The 18764-nt window shown below is 42.5% G+C and overlaps 1 protein-coding gene across 3 annotated transcripts in view; it reads left to right on the top strand.

Moving 5' to 3' along the window:
• The first annotated feature begins 1420 nt into the window (after positions 1–1420).
• Positions 1421–18764, top strand: part of MYL10 (myosin light chain 10) — a 36582-nt gene continuing 19238 nt past the window's right edge. The window contains exons 1-3 of one of the 3 annotated variants that reach the window (XM_061604732.1): positions 1421–1624; positions 12202–12291; positions 17414–17489. In XM_061604732.1, coding sequence (XP_061460716.1) covers positions 1589–1624; positions 12202–12291; positions 17414–17489 — 202 coding nt within the window. In that variant the 5' untranslated portion in view covers positions 1421–1588. Of the gene's footprint in view, positions 1625–9770; positions 9865–11744; positions 11808–12201; positions 12292–17413; positions 17490–18764 lie in introns of those variants that run through there. The other 2 variants (XM_061604733.1, XM_061604731.1) reach the window with 2 other exon arrangements.

The following is an 18764-nucleotide window of genomic DNA, read 5'->3' as shown; positions in this document are numbered from 1 at the left end:
GGACAAGCGGCGGGGATGCAAAGAGGGTGCAAGGACAAGCGGAGGGGATGCAAAGAGGATGCAAGGACAAGCGGAGGGGATGCAAGGACAAGTGGAGGGGATGCAAGGACAAGCAGGGGGTGCCAGGAAGAGCAGAAGGTGCGGGCAAGTAGGCTGAGGGAGGCAGGACGAGCGGGGGGGCAGGGAGAGTAGGCTGGAAAGGGTAACACATACACTCACCTCCACAGCTCTTCACTTCCATTCTGCTGCTTCTGCCTTCTACTCCTCCTTGCCCTCCAGCTCTGTCTGACTCTCCACTTCCTCCCTCGTGCCTCCATAGAGCACGAGGGAAGAGGTAAACAGTGCAGAAGCCCAGTTTGAGGCACATATCTTTCCTCCACCATTCCACCAATCACAGCAGCAGATGATTTCCCCTGCTTTCCCCCCCAGTAACGTCCAAATGTAACGCAAAAAAGTTACATTTGCAGCTCAAAAGTAATGAAATTACCACTCGTTCTGCTACATACAAAATGTAACTAAGTTACCCACTTGTTATGCAAAATTGTAACAAATTACAAGTAACTCATTATTTCTAACGAGTTACTTCCAAGCTCTGCTCTAGATGGGGAAGGAAAGAGGGTGGGGAAAAGGCCTGAAAGGGTCAGGGGAAGGAAGGGTTTTTATTTAATCTGTCAGTCATTTGGATAATTCGAAGGAGCCCATATTCTCTATCTTTGCAGAGGGATCCAGTTTGCTCTGAACTTCAGTGACTTTCCATGACAACAGATTTCCCCCCCTTGGATATTCTCTTGAATATATTGTTCTTTTATTAATTTTACTCGCACCACAGTACAGCTCACAGTACAGTACAGCTCTCGCTCAAACACAGAATAATCCAAGCTCCAAGTGGGGAGGAAGCAAGCCAAGCCTATAATTGCCTAATATAGTGGGGGTGGGGGTGGAGGAGATCAAACCCCTTTCCCTTCAAAATATTGATAATTCTTTTCAAACTATTTATAGTTTCTGTCAAAATATCAATAATTTCCTTTGAAATACTAATAATTTCTTACAAAATATTGATAACTCCTTTCAAAATATCAATCATTTCTTTCAAAATATTGATATTAATATTGATATTTGGGGGGAGGAAAAAAATTGGACCAGTATAAGTAATGAATAACAGACAAAGAACAAACTCAAATTGATACTGCCTGGTAGGTCAATGGAATGCTTTTGAAGCGGCACTGGCCAGTGGATCCTATCCATAGTACACTGAAGACCTGAAGTGGCCTACTGTCTCATTCAGTGTCAGGTGTCAAAATACTCCCCATCTTTCTGTCTTGTTGATGTGGAATTTCATTTTCACAACTCCTCTGAACAGAGTCGGTGTTCTTGGGAAGGTACTAATCCTATGGAAGTGAAGTTACCAATGGCGATGAAATGTCTGGAATGGCACTGAGGTCCAGTTGCTGCCTTTCTCCAATCTCACTCCTGTGGTCTAAATTTGGAGCGAGCATATTTTTATTCCCAAATGATGCTATATATAGAGGAACAATAGGCATTGTATCGGTTGGCGGACGGATTGAGAGCGACGGTGAAGAACTTCAGCATGGCAGGTTTCTTGCTTTCTTTCCTAGGAGACAAAGTGAGTTTATCTTTACATTTAAGTTTCCATGACCCAGGGGTTCCCAAATGCCCCCCCCGACCACTCAAAAATTGCTGACAGTCTTGGCAGACCTCTTAATGATTTTCCTGCCTGATGCAGCCATTGTAACATCCTGTGCTAGGTGCTGTATGATTTTGAATTGCATGTTTCTTTTATTTATTGTCTTGCATTTTATTGTATAACACTTTGCATTCCATAAAATTCAACTGGCATTACAACAAAAGGCAGTTTTGAGGATACAAGAAGTAATGCAAACACAGTTACAAATCAATATGAATATTTAATGCAGACATGCCATGGACCACCTAAGTGAAACCCATGAACCAAAATTTGGGGACCCCTGGCATCACCTTTATTTTCTTTTCACAAGAATTCCTTTGAGCGTCCCTTCTTAGGGCTGTGCCAAAAATGTCTCCTCCAGTTGTTTAATTATTCTCCGGCAACTACCGAGAAAAGAAATGACATTTGAATCAAAGGGAAGAGAAAAATTAGGTGAAGTTCTTGGGGTGGAGCGTAAGGATTTTTGTTGGTTGTTGTTGCACTTAACTTACTTTCAAGGGCCAAGGAGTGCTTGTGAGTAAGAATGGATGAGGAATTCGATTCAGTTCGCATTTAAAGACAAACATTTGCACTTTCCAAAACAAAGTGGGAACTGAAACAATATGAGCCATCCGTCCATATTTGCACTTCTGCAAACTTCTGCGATGCAGTCCTCCAGACACGTAAGGTGTACAAAATGCATATACTAGTGGAAAGCATACACATAGATACATATATTAGTGGAAAATAATATACAAATATGCATTGTATTCACAGAAATTGTTTTGCAGAAATGTGTACGTTAGGCAAAATAGCATATCAAATGTGTATATTTGCACAATAAATGCTGATTAATTTTCATGAGCCCTTTCTTAAAAAATCAATAAAATGCAGACTTATATGGAGATGCAGAGAGTGGAAATAGGAGAAATCGAGAAAAACCAAAATGGACAAATTCACCCACCCCTACTTGTGAGTCTTTCCATTCATTCTGCAAATCATCGTGGTCTGCACTCTGTAGCCTTGTCAGGTGCCAGCATTTCCTTAAAGTTCCCTGTCTTACCATTTGTATCATTTATTTATATCCTACTTTTCCTCCAACAGGCTCAAGTCATACATATTCTCCCTCCCCAATGCTTTTAACTGTGACTGCGTTTAGCATGTTTCTAACTGTGACTGTGTTTAGCATGTTTCTAACTGTGACTGTGTTTAGCATGTTTCTAACTGTGACTGTGTTTAGCATGTTTCTAACTGTGACTGTGTTTAGCATGTTTCTAACTGTGACTGTGTTTTAGAACGCTTTAACAGTTTTTAGAATGCTTTTCTTTTTCTTGTTCATTTTTATTATGTTTGCCGGCCTGGGCTCCTTTGGGAGAAAGGATTGGATATAAATTCAAGAAATAACAACAACAATAATTTTAAAAATCAACCCTGTGAGGTATGTTAGGCTGACAGAAAGTGACTGGCTCAAGTTTGCTCACTGAGCTTCATGTTTGAGGGTGTGTTTGCACCTGGGTTGCCCTGGTCCTGGTATGGGACTGCAACCACTAGACACCACTGACTCATTTTTAGACTACTGCTGAAAATCTCTGGAAAACTTCCGCAAAGCATTTACTGTGTGATCTGCTGCTTTTAAGGATTGATTAGGGTCAGATGCTTTACAGAGCAATCCTGATTATAGGAAGCTGGCATAATTTATGCTGATGTAACTTATGCCAGCCTACCAAACTCTTACTGTGGGAGGGGCCAATTCCAGCTGAGCCGGCAGGTGAGTGTGGGCCTGAGTTTTGAGGACTAGGTCACATGACCAAACAGAACAGGGTTTGGAACAGATGTACGTCTGTCCTTGCCCTGTCCCGCCCCTGCAACACACCCTGAGTACCCCTGTTTTGGGGGCTCATGCTAGTGTTAATTATGCCAGTTTAAGGTCTGTCGGCTGAGCCCTGGCTGAGCCAGAATAGCTCTGGCTGAGTTGCAGAGAGGAACTTACCCTGGTGTAAGCCTGGGAAAGCCTAAGATCTGCTGAATCCAAATGCTGTAATCACAGCAGATCCTGGTTTTGGATTGTGCTGCTAAACAGTTAAAATATTATTTTTGAATGCGTGTTTTAGTGCTGCCTTTTAAAGGTTTTACTCACGTTGACTGCTTTAAATTTGCATTTTTTAAAATCTTGGGTAGTTGTTTTGCTTTGTAAGACGCTTTTGTTGTTTTTAAATGGAAAAGGGGGATAAAATGTACTAATAGTAATAGTAATAAAAAAATAAGAATATTTTGTTCTTTAGAAAATATTTCCTGAAGCACACGCAGTCGCAGGGAATCATCGGACACGTTTAAAATGGCAAAAAGTAGGGGGAAGATCCACCTCACCCCATATAATGAAAGCAACCTGAGGACGTCTATACACATAAGGAAATGATAGTTCTTTATTAATCAGAGAGAAGTGTATATGTAATTATGCAAAATTAACTCTGCAGGGAGGCTTTCCATCCCCCTAGCTCCCCGCTGCCTCTCACACTTTACGATGTCTTAAAGGATTTACAAATATTACTGAGGTTTTATAGCATGGTGACTTCAGCTCTTTCTGTAGTGCTACTTTCAAGGGATGACTAGAGACAAAGCTCTATTGTCAGACAATAATAGTTGCAAAGCAGGGAACTGCGGCAGCCCTGAATGCTGAGGAGAAGGAAGAGAGAGAAATTTGCACAACCCACAAACACCACTAGAAACACAATCACTAGCAAAAGGCAGGCCTTCAGACTCCCCGGCTCTTGGGGAGGAGTCAAAACTTCTCCGCTCTGGAAAGTTGTGGAAGAAGCTGGAATGAATCTCTTCTGCTCCAATACATCAATAAAGTCAAGGTCTAAAATGAACATAATGTATTTCTATCACGTAGGTATACAAACATTTAAACATGTTACCAAAAAATAGGCCTATGGCTGAAATATCTGGCTGTGCCGACAGAAAACGTCTTATAAATATTAATTACAGCACAGCAAAGGAATCCAAAGGTGTGATAGTCCGAAACCTTGAAATCCAGAAAGGGGTTACAAAAGATGTGTTTCAAGTAATCTGCCAAAAGTCTTCATCAGTGGCCTCTAGTTGAAGGGCACCTCCTTGTGCGTGGGGTCAAAGAATGAATTCTTTAAAATATGTTTTTAAAAATGCCGTTTAAGAACATAAAAGACCAATCCCTAATATTTCAAAATTATTGCAATAAAACTTGGGCTTACCCTCCAGTTTATTATGCTGCTGCATTTTAAAAGTCTGAGAAAAATGATCTGATACTCTTCTGCAACATGCAAGCTCTTGTGGGAGATATTCTTTCCAAGTTACTGTAATTCAACTTATTTAAACATTGAATTCAACTTACATAATTTTAAAAACAGTACAAAAGGGGTTATTCAGCAAGCAGAAATTTAAAGGCATGAGCGTGGGGGACAGAAGGGAGGTTTAGCTATGGGATTTGTGTGTGTGTGTGATTTTGATCATTTTTGGGGGGGGGAGCCACCCAGGAGTGCTGTGCCCCCAGTTCTAATTAAGAATGTGCAGTTGGATGGTCCCCTGAGTCATAGTGGAGCCATGCAGGATTTATAAAGGGCTGTTGGAAAGGATAACCTATAGAACTTATAGTTTCAGAGGTGTCATGCCAATGAAGTTTGCAATACGGTTATCTAACCAAAAAATGCTTACCAAAATGCAAGTATTAAGGGAAAGTGTGCATCCAAATAAATATATTCATGAACGTAACATACAAAAAGTGCACCATATTAGGGACAAATCACCTGCAAAAATGTGCACATTAGTCAAAATTGCATACAAAGAACTGCGTTTATTAGGAGAAATTTGCACCCAACCACAGGTGGGTTTTCATGATTTGCTGCAGAAATTGCTGCACAAATGTGAGGAACTCAATTTGAGATTGGAAAAATGAGAAGTGGCGAGAACTGAAATTAACAAATCTGTCCATCCCTAGTTATGAGACAGGGAGAAAAGGTCTCTCTGTTCACATTCTCTACAGCATGCCCAATTTCTACGCTTGGGTTATGTCCCCCCCCCCATTCCTCAGCTTTTTTCCAAATGGAAATGACTCAAAATGGTATACATTATTAATTTTATTTATTGCATTTATATACCACCCCATAGCTGAAGCTCTCTGGGCAGTTTACAATGGGTAAGAACCTTAAAAACAAGTACACAAATTTAAACCATTAAAACCCATAAAAACCGATAAGCAAGTTAAAAACACATGCTATTCAAATGCTGTTCAAATGCCTGGGAGAAGAGGAAAGCCTTGACCTGGCGCCAAAAAGATAACAGGGTTGGCGCCAGGTGCACCTCATCAGAGAGATCATTCCAGAATTTGGGGGCCACCACTGAGAAGGCCCTCTCCCTTGTTGCCATGTGTAACCCTTCCTAATCGTGTATAACCCTTCCTAATCGGTGATGTTAATGGGGAAGCAGCCATAGCTCAGGGGTAGAGCATCTGCCTTGCGTGCAGAAGGTCCCAGGTTCAATCTTCCCAATGGCATCTCCACTTAGGACTGGGAGAGAGCCCCTGTCTGAAAGCCTGGAGAGCTGTTGCCAGTCAGTGTAGACAATACTGATCTCGATGGACCAGTGGGTCTGATTCAGTACTGTATAAGGCAGCCTCCTATGTTAGGGCTCCAGCTTATCTTTTTCTGCCAGTGCCCGCACGACAGATGATGAGCTTCCATCCTGGTGGACAGTGGCCTGCTCCCTGACAGTGAGCACAGTCCCTCTCCCAAATGGGTGCAGTGAACTCCCCTCCCACCTCCCAAGAAATCAAAGAGCTCTGTGCTGCAAAGAACCCAAACGCAAAACCCTTTCCTGCTCTTGAATCCCCCAAGCGTCATTCCATTGGCATCTGCCATGACATCATAAACTGAGACATAAGCTTGGATTAATCATCTAATTATAGCAGAACTGGAAAAGGGAGATTTTTTTTTTTTTAACAAAAAAACCGATCAGAGGTATGGAATGCCGTCCATAAAAGGAGAGGATGAAAAGACTGCAGCACACCGGATTCAAGTGGAATCCTGTGGGAGGGAAGAGCAGAGATGTCAGTGGGTCTGTCCGTCGAGGCGGCTGCCTAGGGGCCGCTCTTTTTAAGGAGTGGCCCTTTGGTGCATGGCTTGAGATACAGAGGGCCAGAGGGGGGCTGGGCCTCTTATACCCAACTTGGATGGCTTTCATCTCTTGATTGGCTGCTGTAGGAACTGAAAATACCAAAACAGTGCCCTTTCCCCCCCCCCCCCACATTTCTTGTTGTCTGGATATGCATGTAACGTATGGATGTCTGCAAGTGAAAATATTACTTATTTATCTAGTATTTATTATTTGATTTATATCCCGCCCTTCCTCCCAGCAGGAGCCCATGACGGCAAACAAAAGTACTGAAAACACTTTGTTGTTGTTATGTGCCTCCAAGTCGATTACAACTTATGGCGACCCTATGAATCAGTGACCTCCAATAGCATCTGCCATGAACCACCCTGTTCAGATCTTGTCAGTTCAGGCTTCCTTTATGGAATCAACCCATCTCTTGTTTGGCCTTCCTCTTTTTCTACTCCCTTCTGTTTTTCCCAGCATTATTGTCTTTTCTAGTGAATCACGTCTTCTCATGATGTGTCCAAAGTATGATAGTCTCAGTTTCATCATTTTAGCTTCTAGTGACAGTTCTGGCTGAATTTGTTCTAACACCCAATTATTAAAACAAAACATCTTTAAAAACATTTTTTTAAAAAGCTTAGAAGACATCTTAAAAAAAGGTTAAAAACACATATTTTTTTAAAGGCTTAGAAACATATTAAAAAGCAATTCCAACACAGACGCAGACTGGGATAAGGTCTTGTTGAAAGAGGAAGGTCTTCAATAGGTGCTGAAAAGATAACAGAGATGGCGCCTATCTAATATTTAAGGGGAGGGAATTCCACAAGGTAGGTGCTGCCACACTAAAGGTCCGTTTCCTATGTTATGCAGAATAGACCTCCCGATAAGATGGTATCTGCAGGAGGCCCTCACCTGCAGAGCGCAGTGATCGACTGGGTATATAAGGGATAAGGTGGTCTTTCAGGTATCCTGGTCCCAAGCTGTATAGGGCTCTGTACACCAAAACTAAAACCTTGAACTTGGCCAGGTAGCAAATGGGCCATATAATTACATCTGAATTGGTCATAAACCTTAGTCACAGATAATTCTCTGAACCACATTCTTCCAGAAATGTGACCTTAACTCATGGGATCACACCTGAAGAAGTTGCTTAGATGAAAGAGCAGATCCTTAATCCGGGGGTGCTGCTGGATCAATCTTTGTCACTAGAGGCCCAGGTGACCTCAGCAACCAGGAGTGCCTTTTACCAATTTCAGCTGGTAAGACAGATGCGGCCGTTCCTGGACCGGGATAGCCTGACCACTGTTATCCACGCACTGGTAACCTCCAGGCTGGATTTAAACTTGGATCGCTTTAAAGAGGATTAGACGTGTTCATGGAGGAGATGGCTATCCAAGGCTACTCCTCACAATGTCTATGTTCTACCTCCACGGTCAAAGGCTGAATGCCTCAGAATACCAGCTTCTGGAGACCACAAGAAGGGAGGGTGCTGTTGCGCTCAAACTCTAGTTCTGCCTTTTCAGAAGCGTCTGGACACTGAGAATGTCCCTTGCAGATCCTGCTTTTGCATTTCTTGCAAACACACACACACACACACACCCTCAGATCTTACCTTGCCCTGGATGGCGATGCTGATTCATGCTCAGTTCACTCCCCTCATTTTTATGCTGACCTCCTCACTCTGGCTGCCAAGAGAAATGTAAAGAATCCTTGCAGAGAAAACAACAAACAAAACCCTTAGCTAGGATGACGCATCTTCGGGCCAGCTTTTCGTTTCATCTTCGCACGCTGATTTATTTATTTTTAAGTGTGGGTTTTTATTTTTTTTAAAATGCAACTTTCAAAATGAACAGCCTTGCAGAACCCTTTAAAAAAATTTCAGGTCAGTTGCAATGAAGGGAGACAGAATTCTGGGTCCGTTAAGGGTTTCCTGTGGTTTGCATGTGGATGTTGTCTTGCTAAGAGTAGAGTGGGCACCCTGAGACTCTTGTCATGTCAGGTAAGGAGGGGGAATCAGGAGGTGGAAAAGAGGATGACAGAAAGAGAGAGAGAGAGGGAGGGAGAGAGATAGAGAGAGATGTGGGCCTGGTGCCAGTGGGTGGCCAGGTTGGGCCCGGGCCCGAGGGCCCCTAAGGCTCAGAAAGGCCCTTGCTTAAATCCATACGATGGGGCTGGGAGGGTGGAATGCCGCGATCCGCGCCAGCATTGTGATTTGTAGCCTGGGATAAGGGGTTGACATGCGCCACAAATCGCAGCCTATGACAAAATGCTGCTGTGGATCAGGAGCTCCACCCTTCCAGAGAACCCCTCCCCCAATGCAGCTGGCATGGGCTGAAATCGGCCCGGCTGCCCCATCTCCCACGTTGCCACATCAGTGCGGGCACACACAGCATGCTAGCTTGATGTTGTGGCAACACGGGAGGCTGAATGGCCAGGCCTAATTAAGCTTGTGCCAGCTGCATGGGGTGCGTGGGTTGGTGCCCGAGGGCCCACTCATGCCTAGCTCTGGCCCTGGGGATGTCAGAAAGAATGAGAGAGAAAGGAGAGGGAGGGAGGGGGAGAGAGAGAGGGTGGTAGAAAGAGAGAGAGGAAAGGGAGTGGGAGTGTCCAACTTTAGGTCTAACTCTGTCCACTTTTGACTCTGGCCCGAGTCACTACTGGCATGTACCCCCTGACAGAGTACTGAGGGAATGCAACAAGGGGGGAAAAGGTGTCTGTCCCTGGCTTAGAGGACCCACCAGTCAGAAAGTTAGATAAGAACTTCATTGTGTCTCTCAAACAGCAACAAGAAAACTCCACCCAGGTATAATCAGGTCCAGTGCCACCTAGTGCTGAAGCTATATAATGACACTATCCACACAGAGGTCTGTTGCAGACTCGGCTGTAAGGTTTTAAACAGGTTCTTTTACTTTAACAACATGAACCATTTCTTGTTACAGCAGACGGCAAACAGGAAAGGGGAAAAGAGAAACTGAACTCACAACTCAGGAAGGCTATTTCACTTCCTAGATACATTAACTCTTTAGTGGCTCTTTTCCTCTCTCAGTACAGTGAGTATTAATTAAAGACTGTTGCTTCTTCCAACAAGGTGCTTCTAGAGTGTTGTTGGTTGTTGTTGTTATCCTTCTGGGAGGAAGGGCGGGATATAAATACAGGGCCTTCTTGGTAGTGGTGGCTAAACTTTGGAATGCTCTTCAGAAGGCCCGTTTGGCTTCTTCTCTTCACACTTTCCAGTGGATAGTAAAGTCCTGGCATTTTCAGAGCATGCATTGGGCTTAACTATGGCTGATCATATGCTGCTGTGTTTGGCTGCTTAACTGTAATATATGGTGTTTTTAAAAAAAAAAAAAAGTAATAAGTAATATGAGTATTGGTGTACAGGGTTGTATCAAACGAAGGTCTACTCAGAGTGAAGCCACCAAAATTAATGGAGCTAAGTCATGTCCACTAATTTCAATGGGTCTACTCTGAAGTATCCCTGACCTTGGATATACCATTGCTTCTTCATTCTTAGCTACCTTGGGAGTGTTATTAGACCAACCAGCACAGTCTTGTACAGCAGGAATGAGGAACTGGTGTTCCTCTGGATGTTGTTGGACTCCAACTCCCATCAGTCCAAGCAGCTAGCATGGCCAGTGGTCAAAGACTATGGGAGCAGAAGTCTAGCAACGTCTGGAGGGCCACCACGTCCTCCCCCACTGGTATATATACCTACTAATATACCTACCCCCTGTTGTCCTTTCATTGGCAGGTGAAGTCTTTTCTAACCCAATGGGCTTTAACTGACTGCAAGGGCTATTAACAGGGTGCTGTTTTACTGAATTTTATTTTTGTGTGTGTGTGTGTGTTTAATTGTTGTTTTAAATTGTTTTAATTCTACAGATAGTTTGATTTCATTTTAATTATAACTTATTATAGCTTAATTAATAACTTAACTTTAATTAACTTAAAGTTAACTTATAACTTAATTAAGTTAAATTAACTTAAAGTTTAATTATAACTTTCTGTATGTTTTACTTATATGGTTTCAGCTGTATTTGTTGTAGTTTTTGTAAGCCGCCTTGAGTCCCAGTTCTGGGGAAAAGGTGGGATAATAATAATAATAATAATAATAATAATAATAATAAAGATGATGATGATGATAATAAAAGTAAGCCCCGTTAAATTCAACAGGGCTTAACCCCAGGTTAAGTGGATTGAAGTCTGAAAGATGGGGTAAAAACAGTTTAATAAACACCTATGTAAATAGTATATTGTAAATCTGTAGTTATATTTATTTATTCATTTGTTTATTTACGTTAGCGTTTTCATTATATATATATTGCAGTGGATTGCAGAAATAACTGTTCTGTTTAGTTGAAAGAATAAAGAAACACAAAGTTTATTAAAGAGTCACATGTGCAGCCCCACAGCTTCCATTCAGAGAGCCATTTCTAACTGAGGACAATGGCAGGAAGGGAGGAAGGGGAGGAGCAAAGCCTGCAAAAACAGGAAGCACTTTAGAGGAACCTTTCTGTCTATTCCCCCCCCCCCAGTTCAGGCACTTGTAACATGTGTTGGTGCTTTACTCCCAACAATTTAGAACATTTATACCATGCTTTACAGTCCTCATGAAGCTCTCAAAGCAGCTTACAAAACATTCCCTAAATAAAATCAAACGCAGGTCTAATACAGGAACAGAAGTTACCCAGTGCCAGGCTTATTCAGGCAATACTTCTTGGCCTCATCCTTGGTCTTTCCTGGCAACAGTTCCTCTGAAACAGGCTCTCTGAGGCTAGAGTGTGGGGCTGAATAGCTGCACTTGCTCAGCCCATGATGGAGGCAAGTCCTGGAATCTGCATTGGATGCTAGGTGCTATATAGGTTAAGGGTCATAATCGTGTCCCCTAATACCTGCGCCCTTCAACAAAACTTCCTTATTATCCTACTCAAGTTACCTTGACTTCATCCCTGAGATGTGTCTTAGGACGGCATTGGTGTCATTTCATCAGCAGGTGAAGATGTACTGCTTTGCCCAAGCTTATGGGGACGGGTGGGGAGTGTTGGTCATTGGAATTTCTGTTGCTGCTGCTGGTTTTATTTGTATTTTGTTGAATCTATATCTGAAACGTATTAACATATGACAGGGACCAGGGGAGGATCTCAAGGGTAGCATTGTGCCCGTGGGCACCACGTCAGCAACCCTTGAATTAAACATGACGTTTTTCCTCCTCCAATGTGGCTTTTTAAAAATGCGGTAGAGGATTTCAGTCTAACTTTGCTTCTCACCATTATATCAGTTCAGATCTACGGCGTTTTGCACCATTCAGACCAGCCACTCTTGACGGTGAAGGTGGCGGAATATAAATGGTCTTCCTCGTATGATTATTCTTGTTTTTTAATCTGTAGGCCCCCAAAATGGCAAGACACAAGAAGGAAGGGGGTGGCTCCAATGTAGTCTCTATGTTTGATCAAAACCAGATCCAGGAAATGAAGGAGGTGAGTTCTCTCTAATGCTGTGGAGGGTGCCTGACCTAGGGGTGTGTGAGGATTTCATTTGGTTTGCATTTTTAAGCAAGCCAACATGATTTGCACTTCCTGGAATAATATGTGGAATAGAGCGTAGCTATTCTTTGGGTTTTGCATTTCTTCAGATTTTATGATATTGCTCTTGGCTGAAAAAAAAATGTACCCAAATGTGTATACAAATGCACATTTTTGCTTAAAATGCATGTATAAAATATGCAATTTTGCACACATTTTATCTGTTTTGTATAAATGCATACAACAATGCATATTTTGTGGAAAAAATATGTGCAAAAAGAATGTGTGAGTATTTAAATTACTGGTTGATACAGAAACAGGAGGAAATAAAATTATGAAAAAGACACATGCAAAAGACTGGAAATAGACTGACCCGTTCACTCTTTCCTTGACCAAATCCATTTTTTAGACATTCAGGAAAGCTCAGGCAGAAATTCATACAGACAAGCTCTCAGAAACAGGGTTCCAGTTTGTTTCTTATCCAAATACAAAGGATGAAACGTTTCATCGAGCTGCTACCCTACTCTCATTTTGGAGTGACTCCTTTTCCCGTTTTGGAATCTCATACTGCTGGTTTTCATCTCCTGTATTTTGAAGCTGATGACTTTCTCCGCATTTTTATTGAGCTTTGACGCTACAATGGTTCTGTGTTGTTTTGCGATTCTTCCTGTTGTTATAAAATCAATATCTATACACTTAAATGTTTTTTTAATGATTTGGCTTGTAAATTAATTTATTATTATTACTATTATTAAATTTTATTTATACCCTGCCTTTCAGCCAAAGGCCCTCAAGGCGGCTTACAAAGAAAAATAAACACAGGTATAAAATACAATAAAAATACAATAAAACAATATAATTTACAAAAATTAAATTAAATAAATTAAATAACAAATAACATTATCATAATATTGTTAATTAAAAGCAGGGAGAGCCCAGGGTTCCAATCTGAAGAAGTTATTACTTAAATTGAAAGTACTGGGGAGCCCCAGGTTCAAGTCCCCGCTCAGCTCCCTAGATGACCGTGGGACCATCATCTTCCCTCCAACTAACCGACACTGCAGGGCTGCTTTCTTGCGGGGCGCTTCGTGCTGCGGAGGCTGGAGATTAATCTTAAGAATTGGACAGTGTCACAGCGGTGTGCATTCACTGTTTTTTTTTAAAAAGAAAATCAGTGAGCCTGTTCATTAATCTGTTCATTAATATATATATATATAATGTACATAATGTAATATAATATGTCTATATAATGCATATATATATATAATATGATGTATATTTTTAGGACCCAGCCTATTTTCTGTTATGTTATGTAGGTTGTTTTTAACTATTAATTATGTGTTTTAAAACCTACCCTGGGACCTCTGGGTGAAGGGAGGGTAATGAATTCCATTATTATTATTATTATTAGTGTTTGTAGTAGTAGTAGTAATAAAATGGACTGCTTTCAAGTCGATTCCGACTTATGGCGACCCTACGAAGAGGGTTTTCATGAGGCTGAGAGGCAGTGACTGGCCCAAGGTCACCCAGTGAGCTTCATGGCTGTGTGGGGATTCGAACCCTGGTCTCCCAGGTCGTAGTCCAGCACCTTAAGCCACTACACCATACTGGCTCTTAGAATATAGTAAAATATACATAAACGAAATTAAAATGTGTTCATTTATTTGGTTTTTCAAAATCCTTCTTGGGACAGATTACTCCTTTCAGACTCCGCCCCCTTCCTGCAGGTTGGCAAGCCTTGAAGGGATACCTACGGCCTGGATCCTAGCACTCAGTTATCACTCATACCTTATGCATTGCTTGTACTAAGAAGCGGGAGCTAGTCATCCCTGGCAGGGCCGGCTCCAGGAATGCCGGGGCCCTCGGGCATCAGCTGGCATCTCCGCCTGCCCGCGCTCCCCCCACACCCACACCTACCTGTCTACTGTCTTTTACCATTGCCCTTAACGAAGATGGCGGCCGTGGTTTCCCTAAGGGGATGACGTCTCCACCGCCATCTTTGTTGATGGCACGCATGCGTGCTACGCGCTCGCATCTCTGCCATCTACTAAGATGGCGGCAGGGGCTTCAGTACCTTAGGGAAACCACGGCCGCCATCTTCGTTAAGGGCAATGGTAAAAGACAGCAGGTAAGTGAGGGGTCCACGGATCACAGAAGGGGAGCAGAGGGGTGGCTGAGGGGCCCCCTGTAGCTCCAGGGGCCGTCGGGCCAGCGACCCACCTGGCCTCCCTTTAGAACCGGCCCTCATCCCTGGCATAAAGGAGGGGGCAGTTCCTCATGGAAACCTGGCAAAGGCAGGACTGTCTCTTAGGAGCCTCAGTTGAGGAGTTTCTGTCACAAGGGGCTCCTGGCTCTGCTCCCCCGCCACACAGATAGGACCACCAGTTTTGTAAAGGTGGCAAAGTGTGTGCACAGTTTCATGTCCTCTGTGGCACACCCTGATGCCTCACAAAAGGGGATTGAAATCTGTGATGCAGGAATTTGCTGAGGCTGTGACGCAATCCAGGCCCTGGCAGAAAACCCAGCAAAAACCATCCAGGAGGTGGTTGGACTGAGCTCAGCTCTGATCCGAGCTTCCGTGAGTTAAAAGTTGGAACGGTTTGGAGAGAGCATTGGCTCCAACCCAAATGTGCTGTGCGCCGAGTGCTAATTCAGTCAGGAGGCATTGGGGTGGGTTTAAGGAAACTTCTTGCCAAGAGAGATTTATGTGTTGGGAGTTCATAATGCACAATAGTCTGGTATGGATTCACGAAGGCAATAAAAAGATTTGCTCATCAGAGTGTTCATGTGGTCCAACTGTGCCTGCTTACCAAGGATATCCTCATTAGAGAACACAAGTGGGACTGCAACAAAATCTTGCAAAATCTTTCCCCACCTCCTAAGAGGAGTGGCTTCTGCTCAGGGCTGCAGCCAGCATAGGACAAGAACTTTGTAGTACCGTTCAAGTCTAGGGTGGGGAGTCAGGATGGGGAAGAAATTTGATTCAGTTCACATTTAAAGCGGAATCTATCAAATTCACACTTTCCAAAACAATATGGAAACCAAAACACAGCCAACCTTTCAAAATTCACATGTATCTGAATTTGGCGATGCAGTTCTTCAACCAAGCAGTGTTTACGAAAATGCATCTGTCAGGAGAAAGTGTGCATAAAAATTAATATGTTAGTGAACAATAACATGCAACAATAATTATATTATTCAGTGAAATTGCTTGCAAACATGTATACGCCAGTCAAAACTGTTATACAAAAATGTGTGTGTTAGAAAAAGTTCGCACTAAAATGCAGAAGAATTTCCAGGAGAATCTTTTTTAAAGAAAAATTCGCAAATTGCTGCAGAAATGTGGAGAACTGCATTGAAGGTTGGAAAAATGGGTAAGGGAGAGAACAAATTGACAGATCCTTTTATTCCCTAGTGGGGAGTGGCATTTCTCATGCCCTTGAAGCTCACAGGTCCTTGCTAGGCCATTTCTGGGGTTGTTCAAGAAAACTTTTTTTAAAAAAAACCTTTCTCTTGACAGACTTGTCCATGCAGCCTAGTATTGCCTTACCTACTCTGAATGGTAGTGGCTTCTTCAGGGTGTCAAGCAGAGAAAGATCTCAGCTAGGCATGGGGGGAGTATGTCAATTTCAATTTCCCTCACTGTTTCAGTTCCCCAGTTTTAAGTTTAGTTCGCCACATTTCCACAGCAGTTGGTGATCTTTTCCCCCTGAAAAAGTCCTCATGAAAATTCATCAGCACAAATTTCTCCTAATATACACATTTTTGTATGCAAGTTTGCCTAATATACACATCTGTGCAAAGCACTTTTCACTAACGCACTGCAGCTTTGGATGTTATTTCTACTAATGTCACTGTTGTTGATATTCATTTGCTTATCGTTTCAAATACTTATGCCATGTTTCATTGCAAAGCTCTCCAACTCACTGCACTTTTAATAGGATAGCAGTCTGAAACAAACAAGTTTTAAAGTTCCATTTAAAAATGAGCAGAGTTTCAAAAATGTGGGGATACTAGGCCCCATCTCTAATGTTTGTCAGTCCAATGATTTTGCCATAGGACCCACAAGCAGAGCTCCAGAGGCTCTGTATAACTTTACCATGGATGAACACTCCTTTGGGATTTGAACTAGTGGAAGACAGGTGATTGCAGATTTAAATGAAAATAGGTGGAGTGCAGACTTCAGGAAGGTGAAATAGTCTATTTCTGGTCCGTGTTCTGTTTAGCATGTGCCCATTCATAAATTAATTCTGTCCCATTTGCAAACAGCCTGCAACATTGCAAACATTTGCAAACAGTCTGCAAATCAGTCTGCATACTGGGACAACAGGGTGCAAGAACAAATCAATCTGCAATCCCTGTTGACATATAGAAATTAAAGAAACTGTTATACTTTTTATTACAGATTAAGTACTTTATTCTGTTTTAAATAAGCTAGTAATGTGTAATATACAGCAAATATTTGCATTTTTGTTTTTATATACATTATATTTATTAAATCAGTATTGATCTATCTTTTAAAAATCTGCATTATTTTTGTATGTATTTTCCCCCACAAAGTATGTATTTTGTATGCATTTTACATTAAAATATGCATTTTTGCCTGCAGTTTACTCTAAAAAACACATTTTATTATATGCATTGTAGTATGTTTTTTGAGCCAAAAACTGTATAGCAAAATTTGGGGAAAGTGTGAAAAATGGAGGGGTTTCCAACCCATCTATTAATCTGGGGCATGATGTGATTCAAGCCAGTTTCCTTGAAAATACAGACCAAACAAAACCGCAACATGGGAAGCCACCTTATACAGAGTTAGGCCACATTCTTTTCCAGCTCTACCTCGAGAACCTGGAACCTTCTGTAGATATTCTACCACTCAGCTACGTTTGTTGTTCATAGGAAATGTTTTTGTACACCGCCCAGAGAGCCTTCGGGCTTAGGGCGGTATATAAATTAAATTAAATAAATAAATAAATAAATGTTGTAGGCTATGAAGGCTTTTCTGCCTCACTAGATTCAACACAGTTATATTCCACAACCCCCAAAACTTCCCAATCTGCTTTTTGTTTCTCAATAGGCATTCACAATCATGGATCAGAACAGAGATGGCTTCATTGATAAGGCCGACTTGAGAGACACCTTTGCTGCACTGGGTAATAAAACCCCATAAACACATTCTCTACTGACACGTTGCTATGTGTGTTGAAAAGTTGTTTGTTTGCTATGCCTATGGATGCCTCTTAAGATATTGTTACCAAATTTTGCACAATGGTTCCTGAGAGCCAGGAGCAGGTTTTCATCTGTGGTTGGGTACCGTAGGACACCATTTTGAATCAAGACAGCACTGATTTTAACCAAATTTTGCATTACAGTTCTTTCTGTATTGATTTTTATTGAATCATAGAATCGTAGATTTGGAAGGGGCCTACAAGGCCATCTAGTCCAACCCCCTGCTCAACACAGGAATCCAAATTAAAGCATCCCCGACAGGTGGCTGTCCAGCTGCCTCTTGAAGGCCTCCACTGTTAGAGAGCCCACCACCTTCTTAGGTAATTGGTTCCATTGTCGTACCGCTCTAACAGGAGGTTTTTCCTGCCTGGCTGTGACAATGGACTGGATGAGGGCTAATAAATTGAGGCTCAATCCAGACAAGACTGAGATGCTGCTAGTGGGTGGTTCTTCTGACCAGATGGTGGATGTCCAACCTGTCCTGGATGGGGTTGCACTCCCCCTGAAGGAACAGGTTCGTCGCTTGGGCGTTCTCCTAGAACCATCTCTGTCACTTGAGGCTCAGGTAGCCTCGGTGGCATGGAGTGCCTTCTACTAACTTCGGTTGGTGGCCCAGCTATGCTCCTATCTGGACAGGGATAACCTGGCTTCAGTTGTCCATGCTCTGGTAACCTCCAAGTTAAAGTACTGCAATGCACTCAACGTGGGGCTGCCTTTGAAGACAGTTCGGAAACTGCAGCTTGTAAATGCAACGGCCAGATTGGTAGCTGGGACCAGATGGTCCAAACATATAAAACCAATTCTGGCCCTCTTGCGTTGGCTGCCTGCATGTTTCCGAGCTCAATTCAAGGTGCTGATTTTAACCTATAAAGCCTTACACAGCTTGGGACCAAAATACCTGATGAAACGCCTCCCCCAACACGAACACACCCGTACACTATGCTCAACATCAAAGGCCCTCCTCCAGGTGCCTCCTCCGAGGGAAGCTCAGAGGATGGCAACAAGGGAGAGAGCCATCTCAGTGGTGGCCCCCAAATTATGGAATGATGTCCTGACAAGGTGTGCCTGGTGCCAATACTGTTATGTTTTCAGCGCCAGGTCAAGACTTTCCTCTTCTCCCAGGCCTTTTAGCATGTGTTTTTCAATTGCTTTTTAAAAATGTGTTTTTAAAATGTGTATATTTGTTTTTAATGTTTAAT

This window comes from Rhineura floridana, chromosome 21 (genome assembly GCF_030035675.1).
Source record: "Rhineura floridana isolate rRhiFlo1 chromosome 21, rRhiFlo1.hap2, whole genome shotgun sequence".
NCBI lineage: Eukaryota > Metazoa > Chordata > Lepidosauria > Squamata > Rhineuridae > Rhineura > Rhineura floridana.
This window is presented reverse-complemented; position numbering and strand designations above follow the sequence as displayed.